At 39.5% G+C, this 17,518-nt stretch overlaps 1 protein-coding gene across 1 annotated transcript; it reads right to left on the bottom strand.

Annotated features, from left to right (window-relative positions):
* Positions 1 to 229: 229 nt before the first annotated feature.
* Positions 230 to 7,957, bottom strand: LOC134586039 (hemoglobin subunit alpha-3-like). The gene is made up of 4 exons (XM_063441546.1): positions 7,926 to 7,957; positions 3,463 to 3,623; positions 2,898 to 3,102; positions 230 to 451 (listed from the first exon to the last, which is right to left on the bottom strand). The coding sequence occupies exons 2-4, from the start codon at positions 3,555 to 3,557 to the stop codon at positions 323 to 325; spliced, it is 429 nt and encodes a 142-aa protein (XP_063297616.1). The 5' UTR covers positions 3,558 to 3,623; positions 7,926 to 7,957; the 3' UTR covers positions 230 to 322.
* Positions 7,958 to 17,518: the final 9,561 nt, after the last annotated feature.

Raw genomic sequence — 17,518 nt, forward strand, 5'->3', positions numbered from 1 at the left:
CTTGATTAACTTCAAACCTACACTTTACCTACAAACATGTGGAACATGGGCCCCTTGGAAGGTTATGTTTTGGTATTTGTGGAGTTTATTCGTCAGGTAAGTAGTTTATCGTGGCTGCTATTAAAAGATGATTTTGAAGTAAAATAAAAACTCAAATAGCTAATGAAACCAGGTTTTTATAATGCCAATCACTTTTTATTTGTGTAATTATTATGAGAAATATGCATTGAATACACAGATTAGCTCTCCATAGTAACCATTTCCGGGGTCTTCGATTAACATTGGTTTACATATTCCCCTTCAATTTCTTGTTAGTGGAGAGTTAATTCTTACTAGTCATGACACAAGTAATCTCATCAAGGAATTTTCTCCATGCATTTTCCATCTGATAATTCTTGAACTCCGTTGAAAAGTTAACAGCGAATGTGATTAGAATGGAATGATTAAGGAGCTGTAGAGAAAAGACATGTTATTCACCAACATTCTGCATTAGAATTATAGCAAAATAGCTTTTGCCACTGAAACAGAATATTGTATTCAACACTAAACTGTGTGAGCGACTTCTTAAAAGAATATATTTTGGGAAATGTGTAAGTTTAGGTCTCAATATTTTTACTTCATTTTTTCTGGACCTGAAGTGTGTTTCTGAGGCTAAACTTTTCTGTGGGTTTACTTTGTATCCATTTTGTTTGTGTTTCAGTTTACGTTGTCTGAAGTGGATTTTCAGGGTCTGAGTTGGGAGAGACTGAGAGTCAACTAGACTCGTTTAGTCAGAGTCTAAAAGACTTAAACTGTTGTAGAAAAACATTTCTTATGAATCAACATGTGTTTCTTAAAGGGACACTGTAGGCACTCAGACCACTTCAGCTTATTGGAGTGGTCAGGCTGCAGTGTCCCATCACCCTTTACCCTAAGCATGTAATTATTGCAGTTTTTAATAAACTGCAACAATTACCTGCTAGGGTTAACGCCTCCTCTAGTGGCTGTCTATCACACAGTCACTAGAGGGACTTCCGGGTCTTTAGTCTTTAGGTTACTTTTGGTCGCCTAAATGATGCTGAACGTCCTCACGCTATGCATGAGGACTTCCAGTGTCACCCAAAACCCCATAGGAAAGCATTGAATAATGCTTTCCTATGAAGAATTCCTAATGCCAGGCTTATGTCGGCAGGGGAGGAGTGAAGGCGGACGTGAGCGCCGAGGGACACTGGCGCTGGACCCAGGTAAGTGACAGAAGGGTTTTTTAATGTTTTTCGTTAAACGATTTCAAGGTTCTGTTTAGAAGACTTGTCCTGAGTTTTGGTGAAGAGTTTGCAATGATAATATGTAGCAATAAGTACTAACTTAATAAAAATTCAGTGATCATTATTTGCCAAGTCGTGAAGACGTACAGCACATCTCCCTAGCTTGCAGTCTTAGCAGTACACAGTTCACAAAGCTCTTTATACAATTAAATCTTTGATAGACAACCTTAAAGTCTAGTTTAAACAAATGTTTCTTTGAACGTTTAACTTAACTTAGTTTTATCTTTTGTGTAAATAAAATAAAACATTGTTTACAAATAAAGATGTATGTGTAACTTCCATTTAGAACCTGTGTCCATTAAACACCATGAATCCTTCAGTGATTGAAAGTGGTTATGGTGCTTGTAATTTGGATATGCAGCATTTCAATTTGAAATGCTGTCACCTCTGATATCGTCATTAACCAGCCCAGAATAATGTTCCCCCCATCCCACCCAGCTTAATCAATACTACGGATTTACATTTTTAATTTTTTTAACTAAATAGTTGCTATTAATAGCCCCCTCCCCCAAAAAATAAATATATATATATATATATATATATATATATATATATATATATATATATATATATATATGGAAGGCAGGGCCTGAAGTTGTGGGAGGGGCTTGGTTCCCCTTCTTAAGGAGCTCCAGCCCTTCACCTGCTACCGGCTCAGGTCTTGAGATTTGTCCCACCCACCACTCCTCCTTTTAATCATTTCTTGAGGTAGGCCCTCTTTTATTTCAGGCTTACTACGTCGACAGTTACGGCACACCACAACTGACTTTTCATGTCCTGTTTGTTTTAAAGTTACTAACTCTACGGCTTTATGCCTTGACCACAAATATATATATACACTGATTAGCCACAACATTACATGGTTACATAGTTACATAGCTGAAAAGAGACTTGCGTCCATAAAGTTCAGCCTTCCTCACATTTGTTTTTTGCTGTTGATCCAACAGAAGGCAAAAAATCCAGTTTGATGCACAATTTTGCAACAAGCTAGGAAAAAAAATCCTTCTTGACCCCAGAATGGCAGTCAGACCAACATTAAAACCATTAAGAGGTGAAGTGAATGATTATATTGTTACAAATGGCGATTGGGTGGGATATAATAGGCAGAAAGAGGACAGTCAGTTATTGTCAATACAATTTAAAGCTTTTTTGTTACATAATGTAGATGCCCTTGATTGCATTAGTAATTGCCATTTAAGCCGTGACATTGAAATAAAACTTTAATAAATCTACATTAAAGGATTTGTGTTTTATATTGAAATCAGTCAGTCCACCATAATAATCAATAGAATTTTATTAAGCTTCTTCCATGTGTAGAGAAGAAACACAGACAGAAGCTAAACTGGTTTTGACTAATATTTTTGGAATAGAGAGTTTATTAGAAGACTCATATTTCTGCTAATTGGTGGGATTGCGGTGGCTATATTAGAAGCATAGCTTCCCGCTGTGGGGTGGGCTCATACTGCAGCATATAATGCTGCAATTTTTATAAACCACTGCAGTTACAAGATGTGATGTGCAATAAGATCATGTGCTATGTATTACTTGTTGTAAGCTCTGGTGCTTCGAGTGTCCCTACCTAAGGGTTCTTACCTTGTAGGGTTCCCGTGACACATTATGTGTATTCAAATGCAGGTCAGTGAGACTCCCCAATGAGCGTTTGAGGTTGTCATAGTTTTTGATGGCATCTCCAAAAGAAATCAGTAGTTTTCCCCCATGACCTATCATAACAGGCTTGTTGATGGATGAATCAGGTTTTTTAAAGTAATCGGTGATTTGTGGGTAGGCATTGGCATACCTAAGGGGGGGGGGGAAGAAAGTTTTTATCACAATGGACAACAAGAGTTTATTGGATATAAAATATGTCATGTTAGAAAGCAGAGAGAGATGGAAGTCCTGTAAAATTGTGTGTATTCTGCTAAATAGAGCAAAAAACAAGTCGCAAGAGTTCTGCTAAATAAAACATGAAAAGAACTGTCTTCAGCCTTTGCAAGCCCTGCCTTTCCCCATGACACCGACTTCTGGGATATATTCCAATTTAGATACCTCCGTGTTGGAACTGCGGTTACTTACAGATGTATATACGGTGACACTCCATGTGTCAATGATCCTGGATCACCACATGCAAGGGGTAAAATAAAATATTGCTAATTGTTACCTCTCCATGATTTCAACTCCCAGAGCATCAGCCTTAGGAGCAATCTTGTCACAGAAAGTCTGAATCAGAGCTCTCTCGCTGTCTTGTAGAACCATGGTGCAGAGTTAGAGATTCTGACGTAGCAAACAAACGAATACAATACCGAGAGTTTTCCAATGGACCTATTTAAAAAAAACAGACAATAAAAACACAATTATCAGTATTGTTGGCATTTATTACCTGGTGTTGTACGCTCAGCCTTGTCATCAGCCTTCAGTGGTACAATTAAAGAATGAAAGCGGGGATCTCCTGTCTTTTAACAAAAATTAATAAACCTTGAAATAAAGTTAAAAGAGCCAACAAATCATTCTTCGTGCTGATGGGCGTCACATGAAAAGTGTTGCCCGGGACTATGTCATATTAATGTACAATTCCTATACAACAGGAGTGAAATCAAATAAATATGTTTATTTTGGACTGTCAAGTCAGGTTTGACTACAAAATCAGCAACTGTGTATCCGAACAAATTAAAATAGCACACTAACAGCAGTCTGCTCTTTTAAATGTCTAGGTACCGTATATACTCGAGTATAAGCCGAGTTTTTCAGCACATTTTTTTGTGCTGAAAAACCCCAACTCGGCTTATACTCGAGTCACTGTCTGTATTATGGCAATTTACATTGCCATAATACAGACTGGGGGCTGTGTGCGGTTACTTACCTCTCCTGCAGCTCCTGTCAGCTCTCTCCTTCTCCGCGGCGGTCCGTTCAGCACCTCTGTCAGCTCCCAGTGTAAGTCACACTGCACTCATACACACACACTGCATTCATACACACACACACTGCACTCATACACACACACTGCACTCATACACACACACTGCACTCATACACACACACTGCACTCACACACACACACTGCACTCATACACACACTGCACTCATACACACACTGCATTCATACACACACACACTGCATTCATACACACTGCATTCATACACACACACACTGCACTCACACACACACACACACACACTGCAGTCATACACACACTGCAGTCATACACTCACTGCAGTCATACACTCACTGCAGTCATACACACTGCATTCATACATACACACTGCATTCATACATACACACTGCACTCATACACACTGCACTCATACACACTGCACTCATACACACTGCACTCATACACACTGCACTCATACACACTCACACTGCACTCATACACTGCACTCATACACACACTGCACTCATACACACACTGCAGTCATACACACACTGTACTCATACATACACACTGCACTCATACACACACTGCACTCACTCATACACACTGCACTCATACACACACTGCACTCACTCATACACACTTCACTCATACACACTGCACTCATACACACACACACTGCACTCATACACACACTACACTCATACACACACACTGCACTCATACACACTGCACTCATACACACTGCACTCACACACACACACTGCACTCACACACACACACTGCATTCATACACACACACTGCATTCATATACACACACTGCATTCATCATATACACACACTGTAAATAAATATTCAATTAATATAATTTTTTTAGGATCTAATTTTATTTAGAAATGTACCAGTAGCTGCTGCATTTCCCACCCTAGTCTTATAAAAAAATTAATAATAATAATAAAATAATAATAAAAATAATAAAAAAATGAATACATAATAATATAACAAAAAATAAATAATAATAATACAAAAATATTAAAAATGCCCACCCCCACCAAGGCTCTGCATCGCACACACACACACACACACTGCACTCATACACACACACACACACACTGCACTCATACACACACACACACACACTGCACTCATACACACACACACACACACTGCACTCATACACACACACTGCACTCATACACACACACTGCACTCATACACACACACACACACACTGCACTCATACACACACACTGCACTCATACACACACACTGCATTCATACACACACACACTGCACTCATACACTGCACTCATACACGCACTGCACTCATACACACACTGCATTCATACATACACACACTGCACTCACACACACTGCAGTCATACACTCACTGCACTCATACACACTGCACTCATACACACACACTGCACTCATACACACACACTGCACTCATACACACACACTGCACTCATACACACACACTGCACTCATACACACTGCACTCATACACACTGCACTCGTACACACTGCACTCGTACACACACACTGCACTCGTACACACACACTGCATTCGTACACACACACTGCATTCATACACACACACACTGCATTCATACACACACACTGCAGTCATACACACGAACTGCACTCATTCACACGCACTGCACTCATACACACGCACTACATTCATACATACACACTGCACTCATACACACACACACTGCACTCATACACACACACTGCACTCATATATACACACACACTGCATTCATATATACACACACACTGCATTCATATATACACACACACTGCATTCATATACACACACACTGCATTCATTATATACACACACTGTAAATAAATATTCAATTAATATAATTTTTTTAGGATCTAATTTTATTTAGAAATTTACCAGTAGCTGCTGCATTTCCCACCCTAGTCTTATACTCGAGTCAATACGTTTTCCCAGTTTTTTGGGGTAAAATTAGGGGCCTCGGCTTATATTCGGGTCGGCTTATACTCGAGTATATACGGTATGTTGCTAGACCCCAATCTATCCTTTGGCCCTTACATCGAAAACATCTCTTCAAAACTTTACCCAAAACTAGGTTACCTGTACAGAAACAAATCCTGCCTAAGCCCTACAGTAAGGAAACAGATGCTAATGCCGGTCATTGATTATGGGGATGTAGTGTATGCACCTGCACCACAAACCCACCTTAATAAACTTACTATGTTGTATAACTCGTTCTACCACTTTGTGCTATAATGTAATTACACGACCCACCACTGTGACATGTTTAAAGAGCTAAACTGGCTGTCGCTGGAATCCCAACGCACTCTTCATCTTTCCAGCCTTGTGCATAAGAGCATTTCTGGGAAGCTCCCGCCCTACCTGAGTAGAATGCTCTCCCCGGCTGTTTCCACCTCCTATAACCTCCGATCCAGTACTAGCCCGATATTTAGCATACTGCAATACAAAAATAAAGTGTCTCAATCCTCCTTTTCCTACAGAGCACCGCAATTGTGGAATAACGTCAGGGACCCAGTCAAATCTTCAAATCTATTAAGAGATCTATGGCAACAAACCTCAGCACAGAATGCACCTGTCATGGTTGAATATATTTATTACCTGTTATGTATAAAATTTATATATGTGTGTGTATATATGTATGTATATATATATATATATTATATTGTATTTTTGTAATATTGTATCCTGTTGTAATAATGCAATGTTTTGTGGACAAAGACCCAGGACATACTTGAAAACGAGAGAAATCTCAATGTATCCATCCTGGTAAAATAAATAAATATACAAATACATTTTGTTATCTTTTATATACTTGTAAAAATGTCATACAATATAAATATAAATGCCACACTCACACTATAATACAAACAAGTATATATTGTTAGTATCAAAAAGGAGCTCTTATACAGTTGTTACAGTAAGGCTAGAAGTGCTATACCGGTCTAATAAAATATATCAATCTAATAAAAGGCAGAAAAAATGCCAAAACCAATACTGATTGAAAAAAAAATGCCGAAGTCGGTAATATTTAAATCTGTTTTTTTTGTTTTTGCTTTTTTTTTACTCTATTGACTATATAGAAGGTTCCTGCCTTTGGACTTATTCATGGTATGCTATGCTATCATTAATGGACTGTGCGTTAACCAATGACTATTTATACTGACTATTACTACTAGCTGTTTGTGCATTGCATATTTTTCACAAACAACCAGTTAGGGTCATTTTCAATGTGGACTTCGGTATGTCTTATTGTGGCATTCTCCCCCCCCCCCCCCCCCCTATTGTGGCATTCTTCCCCCCCCCCTCCCCCCCAATTTAATATACCTTTTTATTTTTCATTTTCTTGGCTGAAACTTACAGCAGGTCTTTCAGTTTATACTCCACATACGTGTATATACATTAGTATGAATAAAATACAACAAGCGGAATAAAAGCAATAAACAATATAACTGATATTGATTTTAATATAATCAGTGCAGCTACAGATGCAGGCAAGACAAACTGATGGAGTGCCACCAGCAACTAAAGACATGGGAAGAGACGTCAATGTTCAGATTTTCTGCTGTGATTGTCAGAGGTCTCTCCAAATAAAGGACAGTATGCAAGGCTACCCACACCTGCTAAGTGACAATATTGCATTGACACACATAGCATATCTCCTGCTCTGCACTATTTCATATCTAGGATAACACAGAATTTGCAGACGTCTTACTTACTGGAGTGTTGGTTATTGATGCAGATCTTGGCTCTCACATGCCTGGGAAATACCTTTTATACATTAGTATGGTGGGAGTCCACTTCTTCAAATCACGTGTCTTCAATCAATGCATAACCTTAAACTTCCATCCCTGAGATCCTTTGATGATTTCTGACACCTCTCTAAACAGGCGTGTGCTTGCATGATGATTCAATGCTATCTGTTTTGGGACCTCTGCACATTATTAGTCTGCTTCACAAAAGCAACATTTCAACACATCCGTGTTTCAGCTCACTTTTAGTCAGATATGATGCCTACAAGGCTCCAATTTGTCTCTTTGCAGATGTTACCTGAAAAACTACTCTTTGTCACTCTACGTTCTGTTTCCTGGAATGTGTGTTGATATTCATGTAGCAAAGAGACTTCACATGCTAGATACATGTTAGATACTGATATCCGTCTGAAAAATCTAGTTTGTATATCATATAGTAACAGCACATGCAGGATATTTGGGCAAATCCGTCGTGGACTGAAGTCAAAAGGCTCTTGGACGCCACCTTTGGTTAAGCAGTCAGGAACTTTACGGGGAGTTCAGAGAAGTCCCCAACTAGTAATTGCAACAAATGCAGACAGCAGTGTTCTCACCCAGCAGATAAAATGCTACAAGTCTCAGAACAGTCTGAAGCCATATTGTCACCAGACCAACCAGCAGTAGAAAATGCACTCATAGCATTCGGAATAAGGCACAAATCTAACCAATGTCCTCGTGGAAAAAATGGACAGAGATGTGTGCTTAAATCCTAGTTCTATAAGTATATCAAATATTTCCTATTTTAACCCCTTAAGGACACATGACATGTGTGACATGTCATGATTTCCTTTTATTCCAGAAGTTTGGTCCTTAAGGGGTTAATATTTTAAATACTGGTGTCCTTTGAGAAGTGGTTTGTTTGACTACCCAGCCCGTCAGAACAAAAGGATGGTTTTATCTAAAAATAAAGAATGAATGTTTTAATTCTATTGGCTGGAGGAAGACAGTTTGATTAGAATAAAGCAAGTGGAGAATGGAAAGGGAAGTCATGGAGAGAGGTTCCAAATAGAGGTAACAGGTATTGAGTCACACACAACCCATAAACATACTACTGACAACACATCACACTTATACTACACACACACTAACACTCTACAGAAATATTCCCCAATCTGACAATCCACAGAAATGTTCCCCCGCACCAACATATGCTTATACAATACACAAAAACACGCCTGCATTCCACACACTGACATACTGCATAAACAGACTACTACATTCACACACTGATACACTACATTAATACACCCTCACATTTGTACAAACTGACACGCTATACAAATACAACCCTGCATTTGCACACCTTTAAATTTGCACACACTACAACAATATTCAACCCTTTATTCACACACATTGCCACATTACACGAACACACCTTTACATAAAGCACACCCCTACATTCACACACATTGCCACATTACATGAACACATCTCTACATAAATAACACCCCTTCATTCTCACACATTGCCTCACTACACAGATATGTGTTTGATCCTGAGGAAAGTTCGAATGTGGGACTGAAATGTTGATCTATTTTAATGAATACTAAATAAAGCCTTGAAGTTTTAACCGGAGTCCGTGAGTGCAGCTTTCTCTACTTTCTACTTGAATACTTTTGAGCCCTGGCTGGCATCCGGCACTTTAAAATATTTTCAGCATGTGTGCAAGGACTGTATTTTTTTCTTATATATATATATATATAGATAGATAGATAGATAGATAGATAGAAAAATGCAGGCTGCACTCACGTACTTTGAAATTCAAATGGTATTTATCCCATCAAACAAATAGAAAAAAATCAACATTTCGGTCCGCACAGGGACCTTTCTCAGGATCAAGTGTTGTTTGATGGAATAAATACCATTTGAATTTCAAAGTCCGTGAGTGAAGCCTGCATTTTTCTATCTATCTACATCAACATCCCTAAAGGACTGCCCCCCGGCAAGCCTATAGGCACAGCAAAAGCAATGAAAGCATGAGTGCAAGGATTTTTGTATTATTTATTTATATATATATATAATTTTTTTTATTTATTTTTCCTTCTGTCTCGCTAGTGGCGGGTCCAGAACCAAATATCAACACTGGTGGTGGGCTGTAGCGGGGTGAAAAGGGTTGCAGCAGAGGGATAGGGGGCTCTAGTGTAGGGGATAGGAGGCTGTACATATATGCGTCCACACACAGGGACATGGAAACACAATAACAGACAGATACACACATGTACCTACACTGACACACACAGATACACACACATACTTACACTTACACACACAGATACACACTGACACACAAAGATACACGTAACTACACATACACCCACTGACCCATTGCCCTCACTCCTAGATCCGCCACTGCGTCTCTCACACACAATATAGGTCCTATGCCACCCAGCACATTGCACACCTCATGCCCACTGCACCCCTACACATACTAGATCCCCAATAGACACACACTAAATAAACCTACACGCACTTTGTATAACCTATGCACACACACACTCTACATTTCATAAACACACACTCTCTACAACCTCTACACACTACATACACTACAGCCAAAGATGGATTAAGGTTGCCCAGGGCTCTAGATAGTGTACCATATTGGGGCCCCCTCCAAGAGCATGGGCTCTGTTTCTGTGAGTTGTGTATGTGTGTGAGAGCATGTGCAGTGTCTGAGTGTTGTGTGTGTGGAGGAGTCTGAGAGCTGTATGGGGTAGGTTGCTAAGTGTGTCTGTGTGTCTATCATTATGTATCTGTTTATGTGTGTGCATTTCTGACTGAGTCTGTCTGTGTCTCCAGCATTGTGTAAATTGTTTATGTGCCTCAACATCCTTGTATGTGAATGTGTGTGCCTGGGAGCATATGTGTGTGGGATATTTGCTTGCTTTGTGTTGTGTGTAAGGGGGACTGCTTGTGGTCTTTGTGTGTTGTGTTTATGATGAGGCTGTTTCATGTGTGGGAGGTGACTGTGTACAATGATTGTTATTTTCAGGGAGTGACTGTCATAGGGTAAGTAACAGGGTGACTGTGGCAAGCTGAGGGGGGAAGGTGAGACAGGATGAGTGGACTGAGTATGAAAGCTTTTGGGGGGGAGTGTGACAGGATTTGGTAGCATAGGTGAGAAAGGGTAAGGGTTATATGTGAGAGTTGATGGTCTGTGTCTCTTTTATTTATTTTTTATTACATTTTCCCTCGTCCTTCTTACTCCCTGTGCAGGATGGGGGCAATAATACATTCCCTGGTGGTCCAGTGGGGTCCGTGGAGGATTTCCTAGTGGTCCAGTGAGGTTCCTTGATCCAGTCGGTTGCCAGTGCTGCCACAGGCCTTCCAGTCCAGCGCTCTGTCAGGACGTCAGAGCACAAACTGGGAAACCCAACCTCTGTTCCCTCAGTGTCTGCTTCCTGGTCTCTCACAGAGATTCATCCTTATAGATAATCCAGCCCCAATGCACACACTCACTACATCCATTATATACACACTATGCTCCCTGTACACACACTACAGCACCTATACACACACACACTCACTACATCCATTATATACACACTAGGCTCCCTGTACACACACTACAGCACCTATACACACACACACTCACTACATCCATTATATACACACTATGCTCCCTGTACACACACTACAGCACCTATACACACACACACTCACTACATCCATTATATACACACTAGGCTCCCTGTACACACACACTACAGCACCTACACACACACACACACACACACACACTCGCTCTCATTCTCTACAGCCCTAGCCACACACTACAGCTCCTAGCCACCCATATTACACCACAAATACAATACAACTGAAAGTGACCTCTTTACACAAAACACCACAATCAGCTCACTCTACGCACATGAATCGGCAAGCAGCCTTCAAACACATGCACAATACATTTTTTCTGGCCCTTTTGTCCTCTAGTATCCTACTTATAGAGACAACAGAGACAATCCACAAGTAAACGCAACGCAAGAGTGTCATTAAATTTGCTTGCGCTGCGCAGAACAAATAAAGGGCCCTATTCTTACGTAAGAGCTCTTCAGCAAGACTCTGCGCATGGTCTTCCCTGGAAGAGCATTGAACCAACATTCTCACTTTGCGGGGAGGGTGTGTGTGCTTGTCATTAATGATGACATAACACCCCCTCCCCCCCCCCACCCCCCGCTCCCTTCCCACTGGGCTGCTGTAATTAAAAAATGCTTATTTTCTTATTTTCCCAGTCTGGCTCTAATTCTAGCACTTCCCCCCACCACAGCCTTATATCTCACATTATAGCCCGTATCCCCTACATATTGCAGCCCCTACCCACCCCATATCTCCCCTAAACACTACAACCTTATCCCACCACCACAGCCCTATATCCCACATTACAGTCCCTGTCGCCCTTTTCCATCCCATACAATACATCCCATAGCTCCCCCAAACACTACAGCCCTTATCACAGTCCTTATCCAGTTCTGTCCCCCACATACTACAGCCCCTATCACCCCTATATACTACCCCCTCCATCCCACACCCCACACACTTCAGCCATCATTTTTACATATATTTAATTTAACAAAGAATCTATTGACTTTCAAAACTGATTAGTTTTGAGGGGACAGTTCATTTAAAAAATATATATATCTTTTGAAAACTTGATGAAAGGATTATTATATTAAAAAATAGTTTTGAGGAGACAGTTGTCCTTTAGGTTTGTGCAGAAGCAGCCAACATTGCAATGTTCATGGAATTACTGGTATTAGTAAAAACCGCAGAAAACCCTGAGGTAAAGATGCTTCTGAGATTAAGATTATTGTAAAGTCACATATGATGCCAGCAAATGTAGCAACGTGCTGTGTCAGACGATTCCGTGCTATTTATTTAATAAAAAAAAAACAAGTCTGCATTTAACAAAGCACTTTGGGGCTCAATTAGACAGAACTATAGAATTACGGAACTGCGTCACTCTGATAGTGGCAGAAAAAAAACTGTCTGAGAAAAAAAAGACAAAAACAGAAACAAGACTAAATTTTTGGAAAGCACAGAAACTGTAAAAATCTGGTGCAGAAGGAGAACATGACATGGGCATAGTCGTCCCCTAGGCATATTGCTAATGAACCCCCATAACAAACCAACCCACCAATTAAACACAGACACCAATAAATTTGGGGGAAAATATCACAGCTGTTATCAATAATTTTATAAACAAATTTAACCCCTTAAGGACGGAGCCAAATGTACACGTTGTGAACGAAACAAAATGTAAACAAAACCTGGCATTTGCGCTATATGTTTGTCCAACCGTAATTCACCTCTTTCAAATTAAATGCACCCCCCCTTATGATATATAATTTTATTCAGGGGAAACAGGGCTTTCATTTAATATCAAATATTTAGCTATGAAACATAATTTCATATGAAAAAGATGGGAGAAAATAAGAAATGTTGTTATTTTTTTAGTTCTACATGACATTTTAACTGTCAACGTCATAACACTGTTTGCTTTTACTGCAATAAAATACACATATTTGTATTCAGCAAAGTCTCACGTGTAAAACAGTACCCCCTATGTACAGGTTTTATGGAGTTTTGGGAAGTTACGGGGTCAAATATAGCGTGTTACATTTGAAATTAAAATTCGCCAGATTGGTTACGTTGCCTTTGAGACTGTATAGTAGCCCAGGAATTAAATTTACACCCATAATGGCATACCATTTGCAATAGTAGACAACCCAAGGTATTGCAAATGGGGTATGTCCAGTCTTTTTTAGTAGCCATTTGGTCACAAACACTGGCCAAAGTTAGCGTTAGTATTTGTTTGTGTGTGAAAAATGCAAAAAATGCAAATTTTGGCTAGTGTTTGTGACTAAGTGGCTACTATAAAGACTGGACATACCCCGTTTGCAATACCTTGGGTTGTCTACTATTGCAAATGGTATGCCATCATAGGGGTAATTTTCATTCTTGGGCTACCATAGGGTCTCAAAGGCAAGGTACCCAATCTGGCAAATTTTAATGTGAAAAAAATGAAACACAAGCCTTATATTTGACGCTGTAACTTTTGAAAACACCATAAAACCTGTACATGAGGGGTACTGTTGTACTCGGGAGACTTCGCTGAACACAAATATTTGTGTTTCAAAACAGTAAAAAGTATCGCAGCAATAATATCATCCGTGTAAGTGCCGTTTGTGCGTGAAAAATACAAAAAACGTCACTTTTACTGGTGATATCATCGTTGTAATACATTTTACTGTTTTGAAACACTAATATTTGTGTTCAGCGAAGTCCCCCGAGTAGAACAGTACCCCCCATGTACAGGTTTTATGGTGTCTTGGAAAGTTATAGGGTTAAATATTGTGCTGGCAAATTAAATTCCCTTTACTTTCGGCCTGGGTTGTCAGGCAGGTCCCGCTAATTGTAATTAATTAAGATACCCAATTATGTAAAAATATTACATAAATATATATGTAGAATTAATATATGTATATATATATATATATATATGTATGTGAATATATATGTATATATATATAAATATTTTTTTTTAATATTTTTATTTATATATATAGGTATTTAGATAGTGATATATACATAACATAGCGTGACCTCTCTTAGAGTTACCATTGATGTCGAGTATCGTCGCTTCAATATCTATACATTGATAAACATTAGCATAGGGCTAACATCGATGTCGAGTGTTGTCGCTTCAATATCTATACATTGCTAAACATTAGCTTAGGGCTAACATTGATGTCGAGTGTTGTCGCTTCAATATCTATACATTGCTAAACATTAGCTTAGGGCTAACATCGATGTCGAGTGTTGTCGCTTCAATATCTATACATTGATAAACATTAGCTTAGAGTTAACATTGATGTCGAGTATCGTCGCTTCAATATCTATACATTGATAAGGTTTTGTTTGACTATGCTTAAGTAGGGGGGCTTACATTTTGCGCGGATAAAACAGGCTCATAGGATAGGCTCATAGAAATGCTAATAAAAGAATATGAAATGTTAAACGGTATGTTTGACATTGGCATTTCGTTATAAAACATGCTAGGAATACGATTCAACTATGCTTAATAGTAGTTTGCCATGCTTAAGTAAGGAATGGCGATGCAGATAATCTAGACATATACCAGGGAGAGAGAGTGTGATTCTTGAGAGGAGTGATAGCAGGACATGGAAAATAAAGGCATAAGGCATGAACTAAATAGATGCTATTTTTTCGCTGCACTTTCAGGATTAATTGTCTGCTGGGTCATCGCTCTGTATCATACTTGTAATTTATTTTAAACATGTTTCTATAATTTATTTTTACATTTCCCACCAGCAGGGGGACTGTCTGACATTTCAGACAGTCCCCCTGCTGGCAGATCCACTGCCAGCTATAGGGGGCCATGTGATCGCTCTTGGCCCCCGGGGGCCTGATTTGCCAGGGGAGGGCTGCCTGGGCTGTCAGGCAGTCCTCCCGAATAGTATCGCGGTGGAGTTAAGTAAATCTGACCTCCTGGGGCTCCAAGCCGTTATGGCGTTCTATGCCGCCGCAATGGCTTTAAAGCCCATTTAAATGGGAACGGCATAGAACACCGTAACGGCGTTAAGGGGTTAACGGAGGGTTTCTGAGTGAAAACGGTCACACCACTTTTTATACATGACCATCTTATTGTTTTTTTTACAGAATGTTGTGTAAAAAAGCAGTCACAGCGTGTCTTATCCACTAAAATGAAGTCTTCAACCAAATTCTGTTAAAATAACCACATTTCAACTGAATTTGCAATTCTCATATTTATTAAATCAAATCTAGTTGAAATTAGTTGTTTTATTTTTTTTTCAACGTAATCAGCAGCTACACAAAGTCCATCTTGAGTTCTTTATAAAATTCAGCAATTCCCATATCTGTTAGAATATATCTGATTCACATATTAATTGAACAGACATTCTGTTGCATCCAGACAGGCTGAACTCCAATCTACATTACAGCCTAATTGGGCGTTATATTGTTAAACCTGAACATTGATCAATCTTGAGAAGAAGGTCGGCTGGGCCAGTGCAAGGATTTTTGTCTGCACAGGCGAAGGTGCACTTTGTTCCCCGCCCTACAGACATTTTTCTTGCCGTGTCTTGACAAAATGTTCTGGAGCTGTGATAGAAAACACAAGATTGCTATCTATTTCATAAATAATTACAAAGGATATAGATTTCAACAAACCTGCCAATAAACTGACTGTTAAATGAACACTATACAAATGTGTTTTCCTAACACTATAGTGCCCTTGTCATAGGCGTGTGCATGGGGTGTGCCCAGGCACACCCTAATGCACCCAGTACACTAGCTGACCATTGCCTGTGCTCCCTCTCTGTTGTGAGGGAGATTAATTTTGAAATGCCACTGCCAGAGATATTTTTTTTTTTTTTATATCTTCACCACCATGGAGGAGCGGTGGGGACAAGTGAGGAGAGACGGCAGTAAGTCACTCAACTTGATAACTTTGAAAGGTAAAGGTCACACAGATACATAATAATGTCATATCCTTGCAGCCAACAGTCTGGGACATGGAGGACAGGCTGGGGGAGCGGAGGATAGGCTAGGGACAGGCATCACCATCGCCACATTGAGATATCAAGGCAGCAGCTGGTAAGGGACAGCTTAATGAGTGTCGTGTGTATGTCAGTGATTGTGTGTTAATAATTGTGGCGTGTCTATGAGTGTGTAGGGGTCACTGTGTGTGTCTGTGAGTATGTAGAGGCCCACTGTTTCTGTCTGTAAGTGTGTATGGGTCACTGTATGTGTATGTACGGGTCACTGGGTACTGTTTGTGTGCCCGTTTGTTTTCATGTGTGTCTTTGAGTATGTGTGGAACGGGGAGCCAGGCCATGATCATAGCCACAATGGCCACCAGGAACCATGGCTCCTTTTTCTCTTGTGCTTCTAAATTTAGTCAAACGAAAAAGACACTCAGAGTAAGCCACAACTACCAGGCTCCCTGGTGTCATACTCTGTGATCCAATCTGTAACGATCAACAAAGGAGAAGTAGCAATTAAAACAATGATTCCAGTTCAGCTCTTTTGGGTTTATATTTGAAATTAAATTTCCATCCTCAACACTTTAGGGAATAACCCTGAAATGGATTTTACATTTTAAGCCAAAATAGTTCAAATTGAAACTCTCTCAACATTATCAAGCCAACTACAGGATTTATTCATTAAATTCGGAATGGGCAGCAAAGTGAATCAAACATTATTTTTTACAGGACAACTTACAGAAGAAGTTATCTTTCTGGAAATACGATTTGGTAACCATAGTTTACAATCTCTGTTTATCTTCTCTTCATTTAACCCCTTAAGGACTCAGCCAAATGTACACGTTGTGAACAAAACAAAATGTAAACAAAAATTTGAATTTGCGCTTTATGTCTGTTCAACTGTAATTCACCTCTTTCATATTAAATGCACCCACACTTATTATATATCATTTTATTCAGGGGAAACAGAGCTTTCATTTAACATCAAATATTTAGGTA

The sequence above is a fragment of the Pelobates fuscus genome, chromosome 2 (assembly GCF_036172605.1).
Source record: "Pelobates fuscus isolate aPelFus1 chromosome 2, aPelFus1.pri, whole genome shotgun sequence".
Lineage (NCBI taxonomy): Eukaryota > Metazoa > Chordata > Amphibia > Anura > Pelobatidae > Pelobates > Pelobates fuscus.